The 21,602-nt window shown below is 37.9% G+C and overlaps 1 protein-coding gene across 1 annotated transcript in view; it reads right to left on the reverse strand.

Moving 5' to 3' along the window:
- Positions 1-143: 143 nt before the first annotated feature.
- LOC129764601 (uncharacterized) overlaps positions 144-21,602 on the reverse strand; it is a 37,744-nt gene continuing 16,285 nt past the window's right edge. Inside the window, exon 4 of the mRNA XM_055763829.1 lies at positions 144-1,030. Within this exon, the coding sequence (XP_055619804.1) occupies positions 770-1,030 (261 nt within the window). The 3' untranslated portion in view covers positions 144-769. The remainder of the gene's footprint in view (positions 1,031-21,602) is intronic.

The following is a 21,602-nucleotide window of genomic DNA, read 5'->3' on the forward strand; positions in this document are numbered from 1 at the left end:
CGCAGTCTCGTTATTTAATAGCCATACCTCGTATGATATAATGAGGACGCAAATGTTGTTCTGTTTGATTCCCAATACGAAAGGTCGCGCTTTCCGGATATTCCAAAGTAAATCCGCATATATGAAAAAGACTGGACGGCAGATCATGCTATAAATAACTGGGTTTTATTAAATCACAACGTTCGACATTGGAATATAAGTCACATAATCGTATACCTAAAGCCTCCTCCTCACTATCCGTTATAAATTTCCGAATGGAATGTGTACAATAACATTAATTTGCTACCAATCTAATAAGCCTTCTCATCCGAGCTGCCATTCCACCAGCTGCTCTGGTTTGGTGACAATTTATCACTACACTCGAGGGGTGACAAGCCTACACTCATCCTGAATATATAAGTTCAATCGTTTTTTTTATTTCCTACATGCTACGCTTCCATCCATATGCGGGGGTGAGATTTTGTTTTTCAATGATTTCTTTTTTTTTCTCTCTCGTTGTTATTATTAGTATTATTTGAAATCAGCAAACACAGTGTGTGGGAAATCGATTTATGATGTTATTTTTCTACATGACAATTTTTCGACTGATGGCCAAAAGGCCATTTGTTTGCGGTGGCACTCGGGGCACGGATATTGGTTCCATGCTGGGCCACAATGTTATTATGATAGGTGTGGTTCAGCCTCGGCTGGCTGTTTGGCATAGTGGAAGCATCTCCCGGAAGCCCTGCCTTATGGAGACATCTCCCTGTTTTTTTTTTCTTTTATTCTATTAGAGAATTTTCATTTTACTAATAGTTTTATTGTCATCGCAGAGCAGCATCCGATTCCACCTGGCCCCGGATTGATTCATACTTGGCGAACCTTGGTTATTGATTGTGTCAAATTGACTGCCCCGCATCAGGGAGGCCAACTGTTTGTTCGCTGCCTGCAGCACGAGATGGATCCCAGTGGACTTCCTTTTCACCAGTGGTCGGGAGCTTGGTTTAGCTGGATTGGTCTTCTTCTTCGCGGTTACTTCGAAGAGGAATATCTGCGGGAGAAATAGAAAGAGAGAGGGAACGAAAACCGGAATTGAATAACATGCTGAGGACGGAACAATTGTGTCATGTTTAATTAAGGCTGCAATATGCATGTCCTGGCGCTATCAATTAGAACCGAGTGACTCGAAACATACCGACGGAGCAGTTGCAGCAAGGGACCGCAAATGAGTATTTTTCACCAAAGAAGGACGGAAGGACTTTATTTCAGCGCTTGGTACACAACAAACCTGCGCGCGGAGAATACGCGAAGCGAGGCGGAACCACGCAAAAATATCCTTTTGATGGAGTGGATTTATGCGTTTGTAATTGCAAACTGTTATGAATTAATTATGAGTTTGGTATTTAAAATGGGTAAAATTATTATATATTATAATATATAAGAATAATATAAGAATGGAAAGATTAAACGATTTTAAAGTAAAAGCATTTATGCTTCTATCGACTACATTGAACTAAACAACAATAAAAGAAGACAGGAAATCATTATAAAAACAGGAAGTGGGTTATATCTATGGTATAACCGCAAGGGTGACGTAGGACTATCGTTGATTTAGAGATCATTTGTTTGAAGTTGAATCTAAATCCATTCTGAATGAATGAATAAATGAATATTTGGGGGACTTCGAAAACGAGAGCGTTACGTTGGAGGCACAAGGTTTTATGCATCCAATATAGGATACGAAAAACCTTGTTCTGAAGAATAATCTTCAGAAGCTAACCTGCTAACTGTACTTGATTGACAAATCACCAACCCAAATGTATTATATGGATATTTTATGGATAGAAAACATTAAAATAAACTCTTTCGCTTGAATGTAATTTTCAATTCCAAGGGGAACTGGCAGATTATTTTCCAGCAACGATTAGATATTTCCACATTTTCCTCAATACTGGAAGCCCACCAGTGGTTAATACTAACTCGATAACCACCTGTTAATAGTACTTGATTGAAAAATATTTGGTCACAGTGTTACATGGATAGAAAACATTCAAATAAACTGTTTCACATGAATGTATTTTTAAATTCCCAGAGGAACTGGCAGATTATTTTCCAGCAATGATTAGATCTTTCCGGGACTTTCTCGATGCTGATGGCATCCAAACGGAAAGAATTCTGCGCGTGTATGTGTCGATCCTTCGCCGTCCACCTCCTCCAGCACGTTAGGCAACGATGTTGTCTTGTCGATGTCCTCACGAAAAATGAATGTGTCTCACCACCAGAATATCGCTTCAGTATGCTTTTTGTGTGTGATTGAATCGAGAGAAGATGTGGTTTACGATGGCAATTTGGAAGGCAAACTAGACGGGAATGAACTCTCTGAGCTCGGAACTTTCGGCGACTGAGCAATAATCGATTGCGGGCGCATACAATATTGGATACGGAAATATCCTACTGATGGGGAAGAATAATCTTCTGAAGCTATCCTGTTAATTGCGATTGATTGAAAAACCACAAAACCAAATGTATTTGGTCACAGTGTTACATGGATAGAAAACATTCAAATAAACTCTTTCACATGAATGTATTTTTAAATTCCCAGAGGAACTGGCAGATTATTTTCAGTAACGATTAGATATTCCATTTTCCTCGATACTGGAAGCCCACCAGTGGTTAATACTAACTCGATAACCACCTGTTAATAGTACTTGATTGAAAAATATTTGGTCACAGTGTTACATGGATAGAAAACATTCAAATAAACTCTTTCACATGAATGTATTTTTAAATTCCCAGAAGAACTGGCAGGTTATTTTCCAGCAATGATTAGATCTTTCCGGAACTTTCTCGATGCTGAATGGCATCCAAACGGAAAGAATTCTGCGCGTGTATGTGTGTGTAGCGATGTCTTCCCGGGGAACCGTTTGTGGCATCACTCTCCTCCTGATGGATTCCCTTCTGGCCTAGGGTGCTCAAACAGGCTCTTGGTGACACCGTTCATCCGCGCTTTCATGATAAATGAAGAGCTTCACCACAACAGCGACAACATGCTCCAATCGCTGTTCAATTAGAACTGAGTGGATTAGGTGCACCCGTGGCCGAGTGGTTAGCGTCTCACATTATCATGCCGGGTGTTCGGGTTCGATTCCCGTTCTGGCCGGGGGATTTTTTTCGTCAAAGAAATTTCCTTCGACTTGCACTGTGATCACGCGTATTCTAGAGCTTGCCCCTCGGAATACATTCAAGGCGTGTTATTTGGCTTAGAAAATCTCAACTAAGTATCAATAAATGACGCTAGTTAATGCATACGTTGAGACGGCAAAAGTTCCACAGGGAACGTTAACGCCATTCAAGAAGAAGAAGGATTTCCGAACGGCGCTCGCTTATATACCGATTGGTGATTTCAATAGCCTGTTTTGAAAGCAATTTTAAGACTATTGAAACAAGTTTTTGGATCAAAAAGTAACAAGTATAGAACGCGTAGACATTTTATCTTTTGAATGAAGTGTTTATCATACCATTTCGTTCAGTTGTTTAGGAGCTATTAACGCTCAAAATCTCGGTCTCCGGCGTAACGCTTTCGTTTTCGAAACTTTGATTTTACACCCCGGTATAGAAATGAAAGACGTAGTCCTACGTCAAAACAAGAAAATTTGTATAAATTGTTTGGTGGTTAGCACTATTGACGAATATATTCATTCACATTCCCTCAGCTTACATTTGAAAACTCTAATATTTGTGACGGCTATCAAGTCATTAGGAAGTGCGTTATACTTTAATGGACCATAACCCATGATACGTGTAAGACCCAAGTTTGTGTATGCTCCGGTTTTCAGTAAATCATTGTAATTTCTCGTATTTGCGAGGTTAACCCGAGCCGAAAAACTTAGGTTGTGATGAAATCTAGGATTGTGTAAGCTGTCATAAATAAATACAATTTTTTGAGTGTCACACAAGCCTATAACTGGTATAATACGGTGATGTAAACATGTATAGAGTGCAATTGTCGGATATAATACAAGAAGATTGAAGTTTACTTTTATACACCTATTCTGCAGCGTTTGTATTTTTTGACGTAGGACTACGTCTTTCATTTCTATACCAGGGTGTAAAATCAAAGTTTCGAAAACGAAAGCGTTACGCCGGAGACCGAGATTTTGAGCGTTAATAGCTCCTAAACAACTGAACGAAATGGTATGATAAACACTTCATTCGAAAGATAAAATGTCTACGCGTTCTATACTTGTTACTTTTTGATCCAAAAACTTGTTTCAATAGTCTTAAAATTGCTTTCAAAACAGGCTATTGAAATCACCAATCGGTATATAAGCGAGCGCCGCTCGGAAATCCACTCAGTTCTAATTGAACAGCGATTGGAGCATGTTGTCGCTGTTGTGGTGAAGCTCTTCGTTTATTATGAAAGCGCGGATGAACGGTGTCACCAAGAGCCTGTTTGTGCACCTTAGGCCAGACATGAATCCATCAGGAGGAGAGTGATGCCACAAACGGTTCCCCGGGAAGATCTCGAAGCAGCCGCTACACACACACACACACATACACGCGCGGAATTCTTTCCGTTTGGATGCCATTCAGCATCGAGAAAGATCCGTAAAATAATCTGCCAGTTCCTCTGGGAATTTAAAAATACATTCATGTGAAAGAGTTTATTTGAATGTTTTCTATTCATGTAACACTGTGACCAAATATTTTTCAATCAAGTGCTATTAACAGATGGTTATCGAGTTAGCATTAACCACTGTTGGGCTTCCAGTATCGAGGAAACTGTGGAAATATCTAATCGTTACTGAAAATAATCTGTCAGTTCCTCTGGGAATTTAAAATTACATTCATATGAAAGAGTTTATTTGAATGTTTTCTATCCATGTAACACTGTGACCAAATACATTTGGTTTTGTGATTTTTCAATCAATCGCAATTAACAGGATAGCTTCTGAAGATTATTCTTCCCCATCAGTAGGATATTTCCGTATCCAATATTGTATGCGCCCGCAATCGATTATTGCTCAGTCGACGAAAGTTCCGAGCTCAGAGAGTTCATTCCCCTCTAGTTTGCTTCCAAATTGCCATCGTAAGCCACGCCTTCTCTCGATTCAATCACGCACAAAAAGCATACTTAAGCGATATTCTGGTGGTGAGACGCATTCATTTTTCGTGAGGACATCGACAAGACAACATTGTTGCTGAGGATGCTGGACGGCGAAGGATCGAGATCTGCCCTGAAACGCAAGCAGTTTGTTTGAAACTGTGAGGGAGCACAGAGAAGCCGATCCTTCAGGAGAAGAGAAGGTGACCATCGAAGTAGCCGCTACACACACACATACACGCACGGAATTCTTTCCGTTTGGATGCCATTCAGCATCGAGAAAGATCCGGAAAATAATCTGCCACTTCCTCTGGGAATTTAAAAATACATTCATGTGAAAGAGTTTATTTGAATGTTTTCTATCCATGTAACACTGTGACCAAATACATTTGGTTTTGTGGTTTTTCAATCAATCGCAATTAACAGGATAGCTTCTGAAGATTATTTTTCCCCCTCAGTAAAATATTTTCGTATCCAATATTGGATGCATAAAACCTTGTACCTCCAACGTAATGCTCTCGTTTTCGAAGTCCCCCAAATATTCATTTATTCATTCATTCAGAATGGATTCAGATTCAACTTCAAACAAAGGATCACTGAATCAACGATAGTCCTACGTCACCATTGCGGTTATACCATAGATATAACCTACTTTTTGTTTTTAAGTTTTGATTTTGCAGCATGACCTCAGACAATAATTAAATATTGAAGTATGGAATGGGTACACGCCAGAGATGCCAACCAAATTTTGAAAAAGCTGAAAATTTTTTAAAAAAACTGGAGAAAGCTGGAAAAAAAATGTGAAAAAACTGGGAGAATTTTTTGACGTGGGACTACGTCTAACCGGAGTATATGGGGGGTAAAATTAAAACCTACACGCAGAACATACAGGAAAAAAATGAAAGAATCCAAATGCTTATAACTCGAATATTTCTTACTGTATCGGGAACATGTTTGCATCAATTGATAGGGAATATTTCTACGCATCTATCGTAATTAATAAATTGTTGTTTATTATTCGATAAACAACTGAATAACTGTAAAATGTTAAGCGTTATCTAAACGCCCTAACTACTTTGTTTTGATAGGCCCGATTTACAGTTTCCCCAACACAGCCATCAAAACTAAGCAGCCTTTGTGAAATCGGCATTGCAAATACATAAAAGCTGGGGGTATTTTTGTTCCTACTGAAATGTGTTTCCCCAACACAGACTTCAAATCCATGGAGCGTGGGGAAATTGGCATTGCAAATACATGTAAGTCGGGGGTATTTTTGTTCCGACTGAAATGTGTTTCCCTAACACAAACTTTAAAACCAAGGAGCGTGGGGAAATTGGCATTGCAAATTCATGCAAGTCGGGAGTATTTTTGTTTCGACTGAAATGCGTTTCCCCCACATAGACTTCAGAACCAAGGTGTCTGGGGAAATTGGCATTGCAAATTCATGCAGGTCGGGAGTATTTTTGTTCCGACTGAAATGTGTTTGCTCAACACAGTCAACGTTTAATGATGTTTCCTTCGTTGTGTCCCTGTTTCATATCCCTCCGATCCGATCTATAAACTTTTACTTAGTCGCGGCAATACATACACACACTCTTTACAGATACACGGGCCAAAGTTTGTGCAGTCCACTGATCATTCAACAAGAGCCAAAGGTTGTACCGCTCATGACAACTCTACACGAGCTGATGTTTGCGCCGGTTAGTGACCATTGTTGCTGATTAATGGTCAGCTGCATCCCAATAAGAAGTATCCCGTGTCGGGCACAGGTACAGAGCATTGGAGACAGCAACATCACAATTACGAAAACACTTGTAATACTAACCTCGAGCCAACCGCGAGTAATCGGTTACATATTACTAACATAGTTATAAGGCAAACATTGTCGAAATATTGAACTCCCGGCCCCGTCAGGTTGACGCCATATGAAGCTTAATAAAAATATATATTTTGGTTAAAAAAAACACAGTCTTCAAAACCAAAATGTCTGGGGAAATCGGTTTTGCAAATAAATTCAATCTGCGAGTACTTTTGTACTCACCTGCCTTTGTGCAACCTAGAATACGTTTTCTGAACACAGTATAAGTTGAAGTTGTTGATTCATGCAAGCCGGGGGTACTTCTGCACCCGCTTGTTTTTTTTTTGCACTCCGAAAAATGTTTCCTAACACGGATTACAAAAACGGGTACGAAGACAACGCTTTGGCTCGGTAATTCAAGATTGCATTGAAGGATATGCCTTCATATCTTCTACTCACTGAATTTCTGGCACTGAGTACCTGAAGTTTATCAAATCAAACAAATTCGCAGTTCGAGAAGTACGTACACTTGAGAGATGCAAACTTCAGAAGGAAATGTAAAATAAAATAATCGTTTGATAATTTTCCCGTTCACATACTTTGTCCGAGGTATCGTACCAAACGAAAAATTATAGGAGGTTGTGTCCAAGATACGACCGCATTGTTGACGTAGAACTACGCTGTTATTTTATATAAGTCGCTTGTTTATACCTTCGGATATTATTCTATAATGCTGTGAAATTTTAAAAACAACTGCTTAGTAGAATAATCTCTGAAATGATTTTTTCATTGTAGAATCAGTTGACGATAATTGATTGATGATTCATTCTTGCCCTCGCAAAACAATCGTATGTCGCAATTCATTTCATGTCAATGCATTGAAAATTTACCTCGATGGCTATTCCGGTGGCCTTTTTCGAAATTGACATAGACTCGGCTACAGTCGATTATATACATGTTGCACCAGCACCATTATTCCATATCTCATAACTACATCAATATATCTTTGGCACCGCATGTGAACAACAACAATGACAACACTTGCAAGTATCAAATATCATGCTACATGTTATTTAGTATTGCCTCAAAAGAATCGCACTTCTAGATATCGTTCGTACAAACTAAGCGTAAACCAAGCGCCAAACAAGCGTTCACCATAGCATGCATACAGAACCATACATTGGTGGCTTGAAACTACTAGCAATATAAACATTTCTCATCATTTTGCGCTATTCTCAAAAGAAACGCTTCTGTTAATATTACTGGCCTCGAAAAGAGTTGCATTACTTTCTCATGCTCGAGAGAAACGCAGGTGTCACCCTTAGTGGAGGAAGTTTTGCTACTGGCAAGCAAAACCTAATCACATACAAAATTCTTGATGACTAAACAAGAGAAATAAACTCTTTTTGTTAATAACAACCTCGAAAAAAGTAGCAATGCTTCATTATGATCAATATTAGCGCAAATGTAATCCTAGTTGAAGATTTGCGACAGTTTTGCGACTGGCACGCGAACCCAAATAACTTATAACATTCCAGTAAGACATTCAAGATGCTTGGTATTCCCAAATAATTTTTAGGTGCACAACCTTAACGTCTGCTTCGCCATAACGTCAGTTTAATGCATTGATGCATTCTCAAAGGCACCAACGAATCCCTTATGAAGGCGGAAAATAAACAATATTAACTGCTTGGAAAAGACCGAATTATGCCACACAGCTTGTACTCTGCTGTAACACCCATCGATGCGAATTCGCTAATGAGTTTGTCAAGAGTGATCGCCTTCGCCACCAGCGGGGGGAGCTTAATTTTGGTTGCTGCCTGGGCGTTTACATTTTCGACCGACGCGCCAAAATCGCCTACTTCGCTGTTGTTCGGTGCGGTGTCACATTTGCGAAGGCTCGGTTCCTCTTCTTCTTGCTCATCGCACACTACGCGAAGCGTCCAATTTATGACGCGGAAAGAAGAACACACGATACGAATAACGCGAAAAACGAACAGAAAAATCAAATGACGATTTCCAAGTTGGATTACCACTGGTGGGGTCCAATCTTAGATCGAAGCGCAGCGAAAGCAAAGTGAACTGGATTACTCAACAGTCCGATGCCGAATGAAAGTTTGCCTCAGCGAGATTCACTGTTTATACTCTAGGCAAGTATTCCCCTTCATTCTTCTTCTTTTCCTTTGTTCACGAAGACTTTAAATTCTACGATTTCCCCTCCGTTGGTCGTCGATAAGTTGCTCGTTATTGATATCTCTGTTCGGGAAAGCACTCAAATGGACAGCACAAATGTATGGGAAAATAGAAACACTTAAAGTTTTCATGAATTTTAACCATTAACTAACCAGGGGATTCTATTGTATGTCATATTAAACAAATCTTACGGAATTTCCGATTCGTTTAGTATGTAAATCGCCAAAATCCGTTCGCGGCAAAAATAGTTATTAACTTTAACTTTATTTCATAAAAACGTGACCTGTTTTCTGATTTGACACCCTTAATGAAAGACGTAGTTCTAGGTCAAAAGGACATTAAATTTACTTGTAACGAAGAACATAATCCACCACAATGCATGATTTGACCTTACATGGCATTTATTCAATCCGTTTACTCACAAAGCAAATATATTGAATTCGATTGAATTCGGAAATTGTTGATTTCAATCAAAAATTTAATCAATACAAACAAATGATTGCTAAGCTAAGCTAGTCCCACGTCAACAATCCGCAATGCTTAATACAAATAAGGGTATACAGTGACAGTGTCATTATGTAGCATTGGTACTTACGTATTACTGCCACCGGAGTGTTATTTTCAATATGAATTTATTTTTTTCTTAGTGAAATTTATTATTTACAATTTGGGGAAACAGGTTTGCTTGCGAGAGGCTGCCGCTTCTGACAGCGAGTCGGCGGTCGACTCGGATTGCGCCACCTCGATGAATTGGGGTCGTCTCTGTTCCTTATCCTCGTTAAATGGGAGCTTCGCCACCCTATAACTTTACCCTCAGAATAAATTTTATAGCAAAAAAATAAACTCATTAAAAATGCGCTTCGTTGGCGTTAATACGTAAGTACCGTAGCTTTTCTAAATTTCCTCAATCTGTTAATGATCATTATTAACATTATACTTTTGTTTTACATTCTGTGTGATTCTTACTAACCTCTTTATACTGACTGTTCTTTATGCATGTCTACATAGTTTTTGGAAGCTAGAATTCCGCGCATAGTTTTTGTTCCTGTTCTATTTCTTAGTTTTGTTTTTTTTTCAAATTGTATTCTGAAAACAATCGTTCAACGATTGCTGAGTAATGCGGCAAAATCAGAAATATTGGAATAATATTTTTCAACTTAGGATAAGCAAAATGATTGTCATTCCTTTTTAGTGACAAAATTTTACCCCAAAAGAAAGAAGCTTCCTTCCGTTCGTTTACAGTGATGTCAGTAAAATCCAGGTTTCAGATCTACCCAAACTCGTCATCAATATCCTAAATTTTTCGATTCCGATCGCAAATATTCGGAAGACTTTGTTGAAGGAGAACAATTGACATATGCTTCCTTTTTATGACATTAGTTGGATCTATATTCGTCATGTTGATAAAGGATCATTGAAATTAAATGCAAGATTTTACATGCGACCAAATATTCATTGATCAACAATTCAATCGCGGCACCTACATAAACGTTATCCAAACTGACATAATTTTCCTGATCGAACTGCACGTTGTTCAGATTGATTATATTTTTCATATCTGTTTCAAAAAAGTTATCCAAAAGTGTCCTGAACAATCTTGAAATGCTCGAATGCAATGTAAATAGCTCCGAACTTCCGCTTTGAAATATTCTGGTTCAAATGTTCACCATGCTTAGAGTATGAGATGAGAAGGTTGAATAAATGATCGTCGGAGGATTATTTAAACCGTCATAGATCGATCTTACTCGGATCTTCTCTGCTTTATCACCATTCAAATTAAATCTTTATATATAAAAATGGATATAGGGGTAGGGGTTTTTGGGCCCGGGGAAGGTTTTCGTGATAGTTTGAGACCCCTCCCCCCTCTCTAAGAAAGGGCTGCCATACAAACGAAACACAAATTTCTGCATTACTCGACAATTAATCAAGCAAATGAAATCAACTTAGGCATATTGAGGTTTTAGGATGCAATAAATGTTTCTATGATGGTTAGACTCTTCACCCCCTCTCAAAGGGGGGGCTGCCATACAAATGAAACACAAATTTCTGCATAACTCGAGAACTAATCAAGCAAATGGAACTTAATTAAGCATATGGAGGTTTTAGGGTACAATAAATGTTTCTATGATGGAAAGACTCTCCACCCCCTCTCTAAGGGGGGGGGGGGGGCTGCCATACAAATGAAACACAAATTTTTGCATTACTCGAGAATTATTCAAGCAAATTAAATCAAATTAGTCATATTGAGGTTTTGGGGTGCAATAAATGTTTCTATGGTAGTTAGACTCTCCACCCCCATCTCTTAGGGAGGGGGGGTTTGCCATACAAATGAAACACAAATTTCTGAATTACTCGAGAATTAATCAAGCGAACGAAACCAAATTTGGCATGTGGAGGCTTTAGGGCATCTATTGCATAAATATTTCTATAGTGGTTAGACACTCCTCCCGCTCTCTAAGGGTGAGCTATCATACAAATGAAACACAAATTTTTGCATAACTCGAAAGCTAATCAAGTACAATTTGGGATGTGAGCGGTTTTGGGTATGAGAAATGTTTCTATAATGGTATGACACCCCTCCCTCTTCTGGAATGGAGTGGGGGTCCCATAAAAATATTACAAATATTTCAACCAAAAATATTCCAGTCAAACATGACAATTGAAAATTTTCGGAAAACTCTGAAGGAAAAAGGGAAAATTCGAAAAATTAAACTCGCATATGTTCTACAATCACATAGTGACAAGTGCTGTTAGTCCATTTGATGTTTGCGCTTTGATGTTTGGAATTGATCTTTGTTCGAAACTGGAAATGGATTTTAATGTGATGAAACGCACTCCTATATCTTCTTTTATCTATACAAATAAAGGATCGCCAGATATGTTGTCGAGGAAGGAATTGTCCGATTTAGGCTGTCTTTATTCTATCATATTTTCTGTATAAAACATTTATTCCATGTAACGGAGAAACATGTTATTTATAAGTGGTTGAACGAGAATTGTGGCTGAAAATAATCTGATGTTATAATGATGAGTTTTGTTAGAAATACTAGGAATTTTATAGTAAAAAGTAAATTCAATGGAGACGAATAGAAGATCAATCAATGAACAGTTCTGCGATTGGACCAATGACTTGCTCATAGTAAGAAAACGTGAATGTTTGAAAGTATTGATGTCAAAAAACAAATTTTTGGCGGGACGAAGTTTGCCGGGTCATCTAGTCCAAAATAAATTCGGAGCGGTTCGTAACGTTCCAATATACGTATAATAAAACATTTTCTAATGAAATCCTCCGCGTGGCTGATGGATGCAGCATTTTCAACGGTTTCAACTCTAAGAGAGTTGGAATTTCAGCAAACTTACTGTATCGTAAAGGACTACAGATAAGATAGGAGAAGATAGAAGAATATACAGCTTGTATGATATTCCGTCTATTTTAAAACAGGCAACCACAGTCGCGTAAAACGTTTCTGAGTCGGTTTCGATAACTTCAATCAAGTCGTGGAAGCAGTCTTAACAATAGGAAGTAAGAAACTTGAAAATGCCGAAAAAATAAAAAAAGCTGGATTAAACTGTGAAAATAAAAAAAAACTGGAGATTTTTGGCCTTTGGATGTTTCACTGGCATGCTAAAAAAAATTGTCAATATACAGGAAAAACTGGAAGGTTGGCAACTCTGGTACACGCATAATAAAATTGCTTCTTTGCTTCTTTTGGTACGAAACAACGCACTCTTTTCATTAGGCCACATAGAGTCGAAACGTTTTTCGATACATGCTCTATATGAGAATCCCACGAAAGACAGGAATCTAAATTTAGCCCTAAGTATTTGAAAGTTGTAACTTTTTCAATAGACAGGTTCCTGACACGAGGATCGGGGTCTTGTGACATTTTTTTTTTGCGTGGCGAGTGAAAATTCATGTATTTCGTTTTAGTTAGCTTCAAGGTAAGATGATTGCCGCTTGAGTATTCCAGGAGAGTCGCCAAATCCGGTTCTATGTTTGCTAGAACTGTTTGGATATTAAAACGAGGGTAAAATAAAGCTGAATCATCTGCAATAAGCCTCGATATTCCATGGAGCTTCAGATTATCAAAGTCATTGATGAAAATCGGGAAAAGTAGAGGACCCATATTACTTCCTTGTGGAACTCCTATACTGATCTGTCGTAAACCACTGCGAACACCGTTTATTGAAACAATTTTTTTTTTCAATCAGATAGATAGCCTTTTATTAGATCATTGACATTTCCCCTTACGACATAGCGATGGAGTTTTTTCAAGAGAATTTCATGGTCAAGTGTATCAAAAGCTTTTGAGATTGATGATCCTCCCACGATCTTTTTCTGCTCAATTTCGTTGATTAGTTGATCAACTAGTTCGGTAATAGCAGTCATTGTTCCACAACCTTCCCGGAAACCGTACTTGTACATAACATTGTTGGCACTTAAAAAGTTAATCAGACGGTTGGTTAGAAGTTTTCCAAGATTTTATTAATGACAGACAACGTTGAAATTGGTCGGTAGCTCGATGGATCGCTCGCGTCTCCAGACCAGACCAGACCAGTACCAGTACCTTGGCGATTTACATAGCATTAGGATAAACACCAGTTGTGATTATTCTATTGAAAATTTTTGAAATAATCTAAGAGAACCGGCCTACGTTTGTTTTTATCAGGCCAGCTGAAAAGTTGTCATAACTTGCTTTTCTTAACGTGAAGTTGGCTTATCAAGATGCTGACTTCGCTCACAGTAGCAGGTCACAGAAAAATAGAGTTACCAAAAGACATTACGGATTTCAAATAATAAAAATTATTGTCAGGTAATTGACTGGCCAAATTATTACTAATACTGGAGAAATAGTGATTGAATTTTCAATTTTCAATTTAATTCTGACACTAGGTTTAGAATGACCGAAAATTTCATTAATTTTTGTCCACACGTTGGAATGATTCGAATTTTTAAGGATATTTCCATGATGTACATTTTTGCACCGCTTCTTTAGAATTTGGACTTTGGATATATGAATCAACATTTCTCTAGCGTACATATCGTTGGGACAGCTTTTCACTTTTTAAAGATATCATCATCTGTATCAGCTTCCAAAGACTATAAGTCATCCATGGACAATGCTCACCTTTAATTTTGACGATTTTGGTAAACGTTTTGGTATACTCAGATAACAAATTATTATAGATTGTGATAAAAGTATTCAGTGTGCCATCCACTTCGTTAGTGACTTCAAAATCATGTAAAAATATTGAATAAAATATTATTTTGGTTATTTTCAATTCTTGTTTACTTCTTCCATTATTCAAAACGAAAGATAAGATAATAGGGAGATGTTCGCAGATATCACTGAAAATGGAATGATTCTGAAGATTCGCGTCAAAGTTAATCGGACAGATGAAATTATCTAGAATATTATTGCTTGCTGGACGGGTAAGGATCGTGTTTGTACATACGTAACCGTAGGACTCTAAGAGAGTCGTGTAATTGACTACAACGTTATTATGTTTCAAATTGATTGGGACATTTAAATCACCAACAAAATGAACCGGTTTCGATAGAGTTGCAGTGGATAACCACCCTTTCAAGATATTCTGAAATTCATGATAATCGAATGAATGTGAACGATACACATCAATAACTTCATAAACGTGACTTTGACATTTTATTTCCAGGCGGATATAGTGTAAGCCATCAACCATTTGATTATCTATTATTTTATATTCTAATGAATTTTTCACAAAAACTGCTAAACCTCCAGATGGATTATCCCGGCATGAAAAAATGCATGAAATCCCGGAATATTGTAAATATGGCTATTCTGCTTCTTAATCCAGGTCTCACCAATAACAATAACGTCGACAACAATTTTGCATTCGTCCACGAAATAACCAGTTTCATCAAATTTTTCAAAAACATGAATCCCCCTTACATTCCACTGAACAATATTCAAGGTTTTTGAGCCAAGAAGATCACATTTTTCATTGAAATCATCCAAATTATCGTTGTATTTATTTATAATCGTGTTTGGTGAATAATCCATTACAATTTCAACAAAAATAACTTTTATGTTCATTCCTCTTCCGTTTTGGTGAAGGTGCCCGGAGGTCGACCCATATTCAGACACATTGAGAGCTCTCCAGTATTGGCTCATAACAAGACTGAGATCTTCTCTGCTATTTATCAAAGCTGGCATACTTTTTTCGTTCTTGTTAGCCAAAATAACACCACCCTTACCAACCCAAATGTACTTAATATTTAGTAATCCCTGAGATCATTTGAGCTCTTTGAGCAGTTCCGGTGATAATGGGGTGAGCTCATCCCGCAAAGTCACGTTCATTGCTCTCCCATTAATAACGAATTTTGGATCAATCAAGGTTGACAACAAGTTACCAAATTGCTTCTTCTTACTCAGCAATATTTGTTTATATTCCCTGTCACGAAGAACAATTCTTATTGGAATTAACATTAAACCTACCACGAGGGGTCAAATGACCCATTTTAAACTTTAAGTCAAAATTTTCTTGCAAATTACACTGTCACAACATCATTTGCCTACACTACTTTTTCCAAAACATACATCGAATGTATTTTTCAGTGTTTACTCCTCTCTTGTTATTTTTTTTACTGAGAAATATATGTAATCTGCCCTAACTACCGCAACGGGTCATTTGACCCTTGCAAACATTTATATGATATCAGAAAGATTTGTATATGTGGTTGTGATACAAAACCATTGCATTACACATTTTTTGCTATTGCTTTATATTTTTTTTTCGTATTTGTGAATGAATAGTGAATTATCAGAATTAATTACATTGCTGACTATCCAAGCGAGCTAACAGTAACCATTCCAACATACAATGCTATTTTGCGTGTCAAAAATTGTAATTTCAATAATTAGCTAATAATTGTTATCCCAAAATGTCGAAATTTACAGGAGAAATATGGTAGGCTACGTTTCTCAACAAAACTATACAAATCGAGGCATTGTTCACTAACTATTTATAAAGGGTCACTTGGCCCGCTGTGGTAGGAATACACAGGTATACATGAAACATCGGTCGGTTTAGTGTTAAGGCATTTCTAGTTTTGTTATTAACGAATATTCGCTCAGCAGAAGTAACAAAGTCAGATTTATCTCCCAGCTCTAAACAGTCGAGTACTTTTTCAATAATCTAAGTCACATTCTCATTAGGAACTGTTGGTATGCCCCAGACTACGATGTTATTGTCTTTGAAATCAGGCACAATCTCGTCGAACTTAGCAGAAAAGAACTCCTGAGATCTTTCTATAGTGGTAGTGATCAGTTTGATTTCAGTCGAGACAGATTGCATTTCATGACAAACCGAGGATGAAATGTTTGCTTTCATTTCGGCAGCAAAAGAAAACATCAGGGACTTGTAATGTCAAAGGATGAAATGTAGGAAATTGTTTAAATTTTCACAAAAAAAATTCGCTGACAAAAAAGTTATTTTAAAAATTAAAATTCATTTTTCTCAAAACCGTATTTTTTTAAAATTCCCAAAAATATGTATATGAATAGCCCTTACAATTTCCAACAAGTCGTCCATACATCGGAAGATGGGCACTTTTACAGGGAAAAAGTTTTTCGAACAACAACTTTTTCATGTTTACTTTTTTAAATACAACTTATCCTAATTTTGTTTAAAGTCAAGATAGCGATATAGTGTATTCGACAAAGTTGTAGATCTTGTTAAAATAAAAACTTTTGTCGAAGACATCAGCTTGCTATCTTTTATCGATTCCTGAAAAAAAAATATTTTGCTCGTAACATGTCAAACGTGAGAATTTACCCACAAAAATGTAAATTCTCACGTTTGACATGTTCTTGACATGTTTTTAAATATGTTTTAAATAGTAATCAGAGCTTTTAAAATGCGATAATTCATACAAAAAAAATGTTACGAATTGAACATTAATAGCAAAAACATGAAAAAGTTGGTGTTCGAAAAACTTTTTCCATGTAAATGTGCTCACTGTCCGATGTATGGAAAAATTGTTGGAAATTTTAAAGGCTATTTATATCTATGTCTTTCAGAATTTTCAAAGCATATGTTTTCGAGAAAAATGAATTTGAATTTTAAAAATATTTTTTTTCAATAAATTTTTTTCCAAGATTTTTTTGATAATTGGGAATTGGGAATTAAAAAAAAACGTTTTTGATGAATGTTGGTATTTTTCGTAAAAATTCAAACAATTTCCTACATTTCATCCTTTGACATAAATTTTGTAGGTATCATAGTTTTTAAGTTATAAATTTTTGTAAAAAGTTAAGAAAAAAGTTGATGAGTCTGGGCCCAGAGGCACGGACGCGATCTTGACATAGGACTGTGATTGTGTGTAGTAATTACATTTGAATTGAGTTTTTTCATTGTTCAAAATCTGTATTTTTGTCTTTTTTGATACATCAAATGGAAATCATGAACATATGCGTGAGTATACCTTCTCGAACTTCTAAATTAGTAGCCGGTTAAATTCATTAATTGCAGTTTTCACATAACCAAAAAACATGCTCGATATAATAACATCCTGGACCACAATTCCATAAATTGTTAGTAGCAAGACCTACGCGTTAAACGTGAATTGAACACGAATTTATTGGACAACAACCTGAACTTCAATCTAATAAAATGTCTACCGACGTTTAACATTTTGAGCCAGGCTCTCGTCAAATCTTTGGGGAGTATAGAGTGACATCATCTTCAAGATCATTCCTAAATTATTATTATTATTCTTATTCTTTTTCAATGGCACTAACGTTCCCAGAGGAATTTCGCCGTCTCGATGTAGTATTACTTACGTAATTTTGATTAGTACTTAGTTGAGATTTCTATGCCAAATATAACACACCTTGAATGCATTCTGAGTGGCAAGCTCGAGAGAATACGCGTGACCACAGTACAAGACGGAGGAATTTTTTTGACAAAAAATTCTCCATACCAGAACGCGAATCGAACCCGAACCCCCGGCATGTTAGGTTTGATGCTAACCACTCGGACACGGGAACACTAAATTCCTAAATCATCCCTCCATTGATTCTGACAATTGATAAATGCCTATTATCGGCAAATCGAGAATAATTCATAATACATTATGTGCTACCGCCTAATTGTAGGTAAAAAGATTGCTCGTTGCGTTGTGGGGGAAAACGAGGCTAGTAAAATCGAAAAAACATACCTATTTGAATTGTCAAATTGTTAACTTTTTTTTACTATATTCACTGTTCATGTCTTGGGCCAAAACAATTTTGGCCAATAAATTTCCTGTCCAATGGTATATAACACAACATATGTCGCGATGACGATTTTGAGTAATATGCGTTTGAAAACTCTTAATGAATAGTTACATTTTTCGTAGAGTAATCATAGAAATCAAACACATAGTCCTATGTCAAAAAATTTGGCTTTTTCCAAAAAGTAGTCTAATTGTTTTTCAAATATTTCAAGTATGCCAAGTTGCTTAAATGACCCATGTCTTTACACCCACAACGTTTCACTACTATCTGAGTTGGCATGAAATTCGTCAATAGATACAACTTAACAGTTTGGAATCATCAGTTTCTTTTTGTTACAGACAGTACAAATGAATTCTTCATTTTTTTTCCATTGGAATGATTTGAAAGTAAGTCTGAACAGAATAAAACAGGAATGTAAACCAACAATATAAATAATCAGCAGAACATTAACATGATTCAAATTGCGCTAATAGTTTGAAAAAAGAACAGTCATTTGAAGATATCACATGTATGTAAAACAGAAAACATCAGTGCAGATAAAGTGAAGCATTCACGGCTACTGAATGGACCGAAAGTTTATGTCTGTTTTCCAACCTATCAGTCTAAAGGCTGATTTAGACGATGCCAGTCAGCACGCTAGTTGAAGTATCCAGTGAATAGAGAACAGACACTCTGTTCAAGTTAGAGGCCAATTACTTGTTCGATACTGGTACAAGTAACTTGAACAGAGTGTCTGTTCTCTCCGAGATAGACGGAGAGAGAAGAAAGACAAATCGATGCATTTCACCAAGAAAATGTTGGTATCAGAGAAATTGCTCGTCAGATTGGATGATCCCATCAAGCAGTGCTTAATTATTTGGCGAATCCTCAAGTATACAGTAAGAAGGAGAGAGCTCCCCGTAAATCAAAGCTCTTTGACCAGGATAAGCGGGAAATAGCTAGAAAATGTTCGAAACCTCGAAATCACTTATGCAAATAAAGCAATATTTCAACTACTCAACTACTCGGGTGACAATTCGTCAAATTTTGGTAAAAAATCCTCACATAAAGAGGACTTAAAGGGTTAAAACTCCTCATCTTACACCATCTCACATCGGAAGACGTCTGAGTTTTGCCAAAGCTCACATGAACCGATACTAGGACATGGTATGTAGTGACAAAGAATGCATTCTGCTTTATACCATAACGAAAAATTCTTCTATGTATAGGTTATCGTCACTGACGAAAAAATGTTCAATTTGGATGGTCCTCATGTTTTCATCGGGTACTGGCGTGATTTACGGAAGAAGTAACAGTATTTTTCAACCAGGAATTTTGGTGGAGGCTTGTGCATGGTTTAGGCGGGATTCTGTGCAACCGGAATGCTCAAGATAGTTTTCACATCATTCAAGAATTACACACATGTTCTGGAATCCTCTCTCCTATCGTTCTTGCGTGGATATCGTCACAAAAAATTCACATTCCAGCAAAACAATGTTACTATTCATATCAGCAAGTAAAGTAAGCAATGGATTATGGACCAAAAACTTAATTTGTTGGACCGACCGTATCACTCTCCAGATTTTCATCCTGTTGAAAATCTTAGGGGTCATTCTTCGGCATAAGCTTCGAGTAACCGGTCATGTGCTGTGAGCGTCTCCGTTAAAGCATTGTTTTCGGTTACCGTTGGCTGTTATTTTTTTTTTATCGCCCGGGTGTGCTTTTTTCGCGCGTTTTCGAACTGTTCGAGATATCGTAAAACGCAGTGTGAACTCGGAATTAGTGAGAAAAGCAGAATCATCAAAGCCTGGCAAGGCCAGCCGGCTTTCAGTTTTCGCCGATTTGTCGCCATCGCAATCGAAGTCGGACATCGGTGCTCAGTTGCACGCACACAATACCAGCGCGATTCGCTGTTCACTTACAGCAGTGTGAAGCAGAGCATCACTTCTTAGTGGTGTGTGATAGTGCCGAGCGCTCAAGCGCTCCGATTGAGAAGCAAGCAGCGGTTGCCAGTTCATCAGCACTGGGTGCATTGTGGTGAATAGAAATAAATAAGATATAAGATTTTATTTTTTTTATTTTTTTTTTTTATTTTAATTATTATTATTATTAAAACAAAATATTAGATTAGAGGTACCAATTACGGAATGGCAGAAGGAGGGGGAGGATCTCCAGATATGGAGATCTCTGATGATGACTCCCCTCTGGTTGAAAAAACAAATAAAGGAACAGCGAAGACACTTAAACGCGTTCCTACATCAGAGGATGTTTCGTCCGGGGACGAGTCTGCTAACTCTAGCAAGCCCCCCTCTAAAAAACCTGCAAATATCTCCTCTCCAACCCCCCTCGCTCCTACCCCAGCTCAGATTTCGCCTCCCCATCCTGTTGTCCCCGATCCCCTTCAATCCTCGTCATCTCCTTCTCCTCCTGTTGTCTTCTCTCCACGTGTCAAGGTCTATCCTGAAGATGCACCTGGAACTGGTCCGTGGGTTGTTTTCTTCAGGCCTAAGCCAAACGGAAAAGCACTTAATGTTATTCAGATCATGAAAGATCTGGCAAGATACTCCTCCGTGACAGAAATTACGAAGGTTAGACCGACCAAACTGCGTGTTGTCGTGGCTGATCGGAAAGACGCAAACGGTATTGTCGTCGACCAGAGGTTTACCCTGGAATATCGTGTCTACGTGCCTTCCCATGACGTAGAAATCTCGGGGGTGATAACCGAAACGGGTCTGACGTGCAAATCAATTATGGAAGGAGATGGCAGATTTAAAAAGCTGCCTCTGATTAAGGTTAAAATCTTAGAATGCCGACAACTCGGCAAAGTCTCCCAGGAAGGGAAAGAATCGAAATTTACGCCGTCCGACTCGTTTAGAGTCACTTTTGCTGACTCCGCCCTCCCTGACTACGTTATGGTGGACAAATTGAGGCTACCGCTGCGACTCTTCGTGCCAAAGCCCATGACTTGCCTGAAATGCAAGTCAGTTGGTCACACAGCAGCTTACTGCGCCAACAAGGAGCGCTGTGCCACTTGCGGAGAGCAACATGTGGACAAATCCTGCAGTGCGATTGAGCAAAAGTGTCCATATTGCGGAGGAAATCCGCACGTGCTCTCGGCTTGTGAAACTTACAAGAGTCGCTGGGAGAAGCAGAAGCGCTCTTTAAAGGAACGCTCGAAGCGCACTTTTGCGGAAATTTTGAAGGGCGCTTCTCCATTGGCCCAACAGCAACAACCTTTAACCGCAAATAATGTCTTCACTTCGCTGCCAGTTGACGAAATGGAAGCGGA

Source organism: Toxorhynchites rutilus, chromosome 2, assembly GCF_029784135.1.
Source record: "Toxorhynchites rutilus septentrionalis strain SRP chromosome 2, ASM2978413v1, whole genome shotgun sequence".
NCBI lineage: Eukaryota > Metazoa > Arthropoda > Insecta > Diptera > Culicidae > Toxorhynchites > Toxorhynchites rutilus.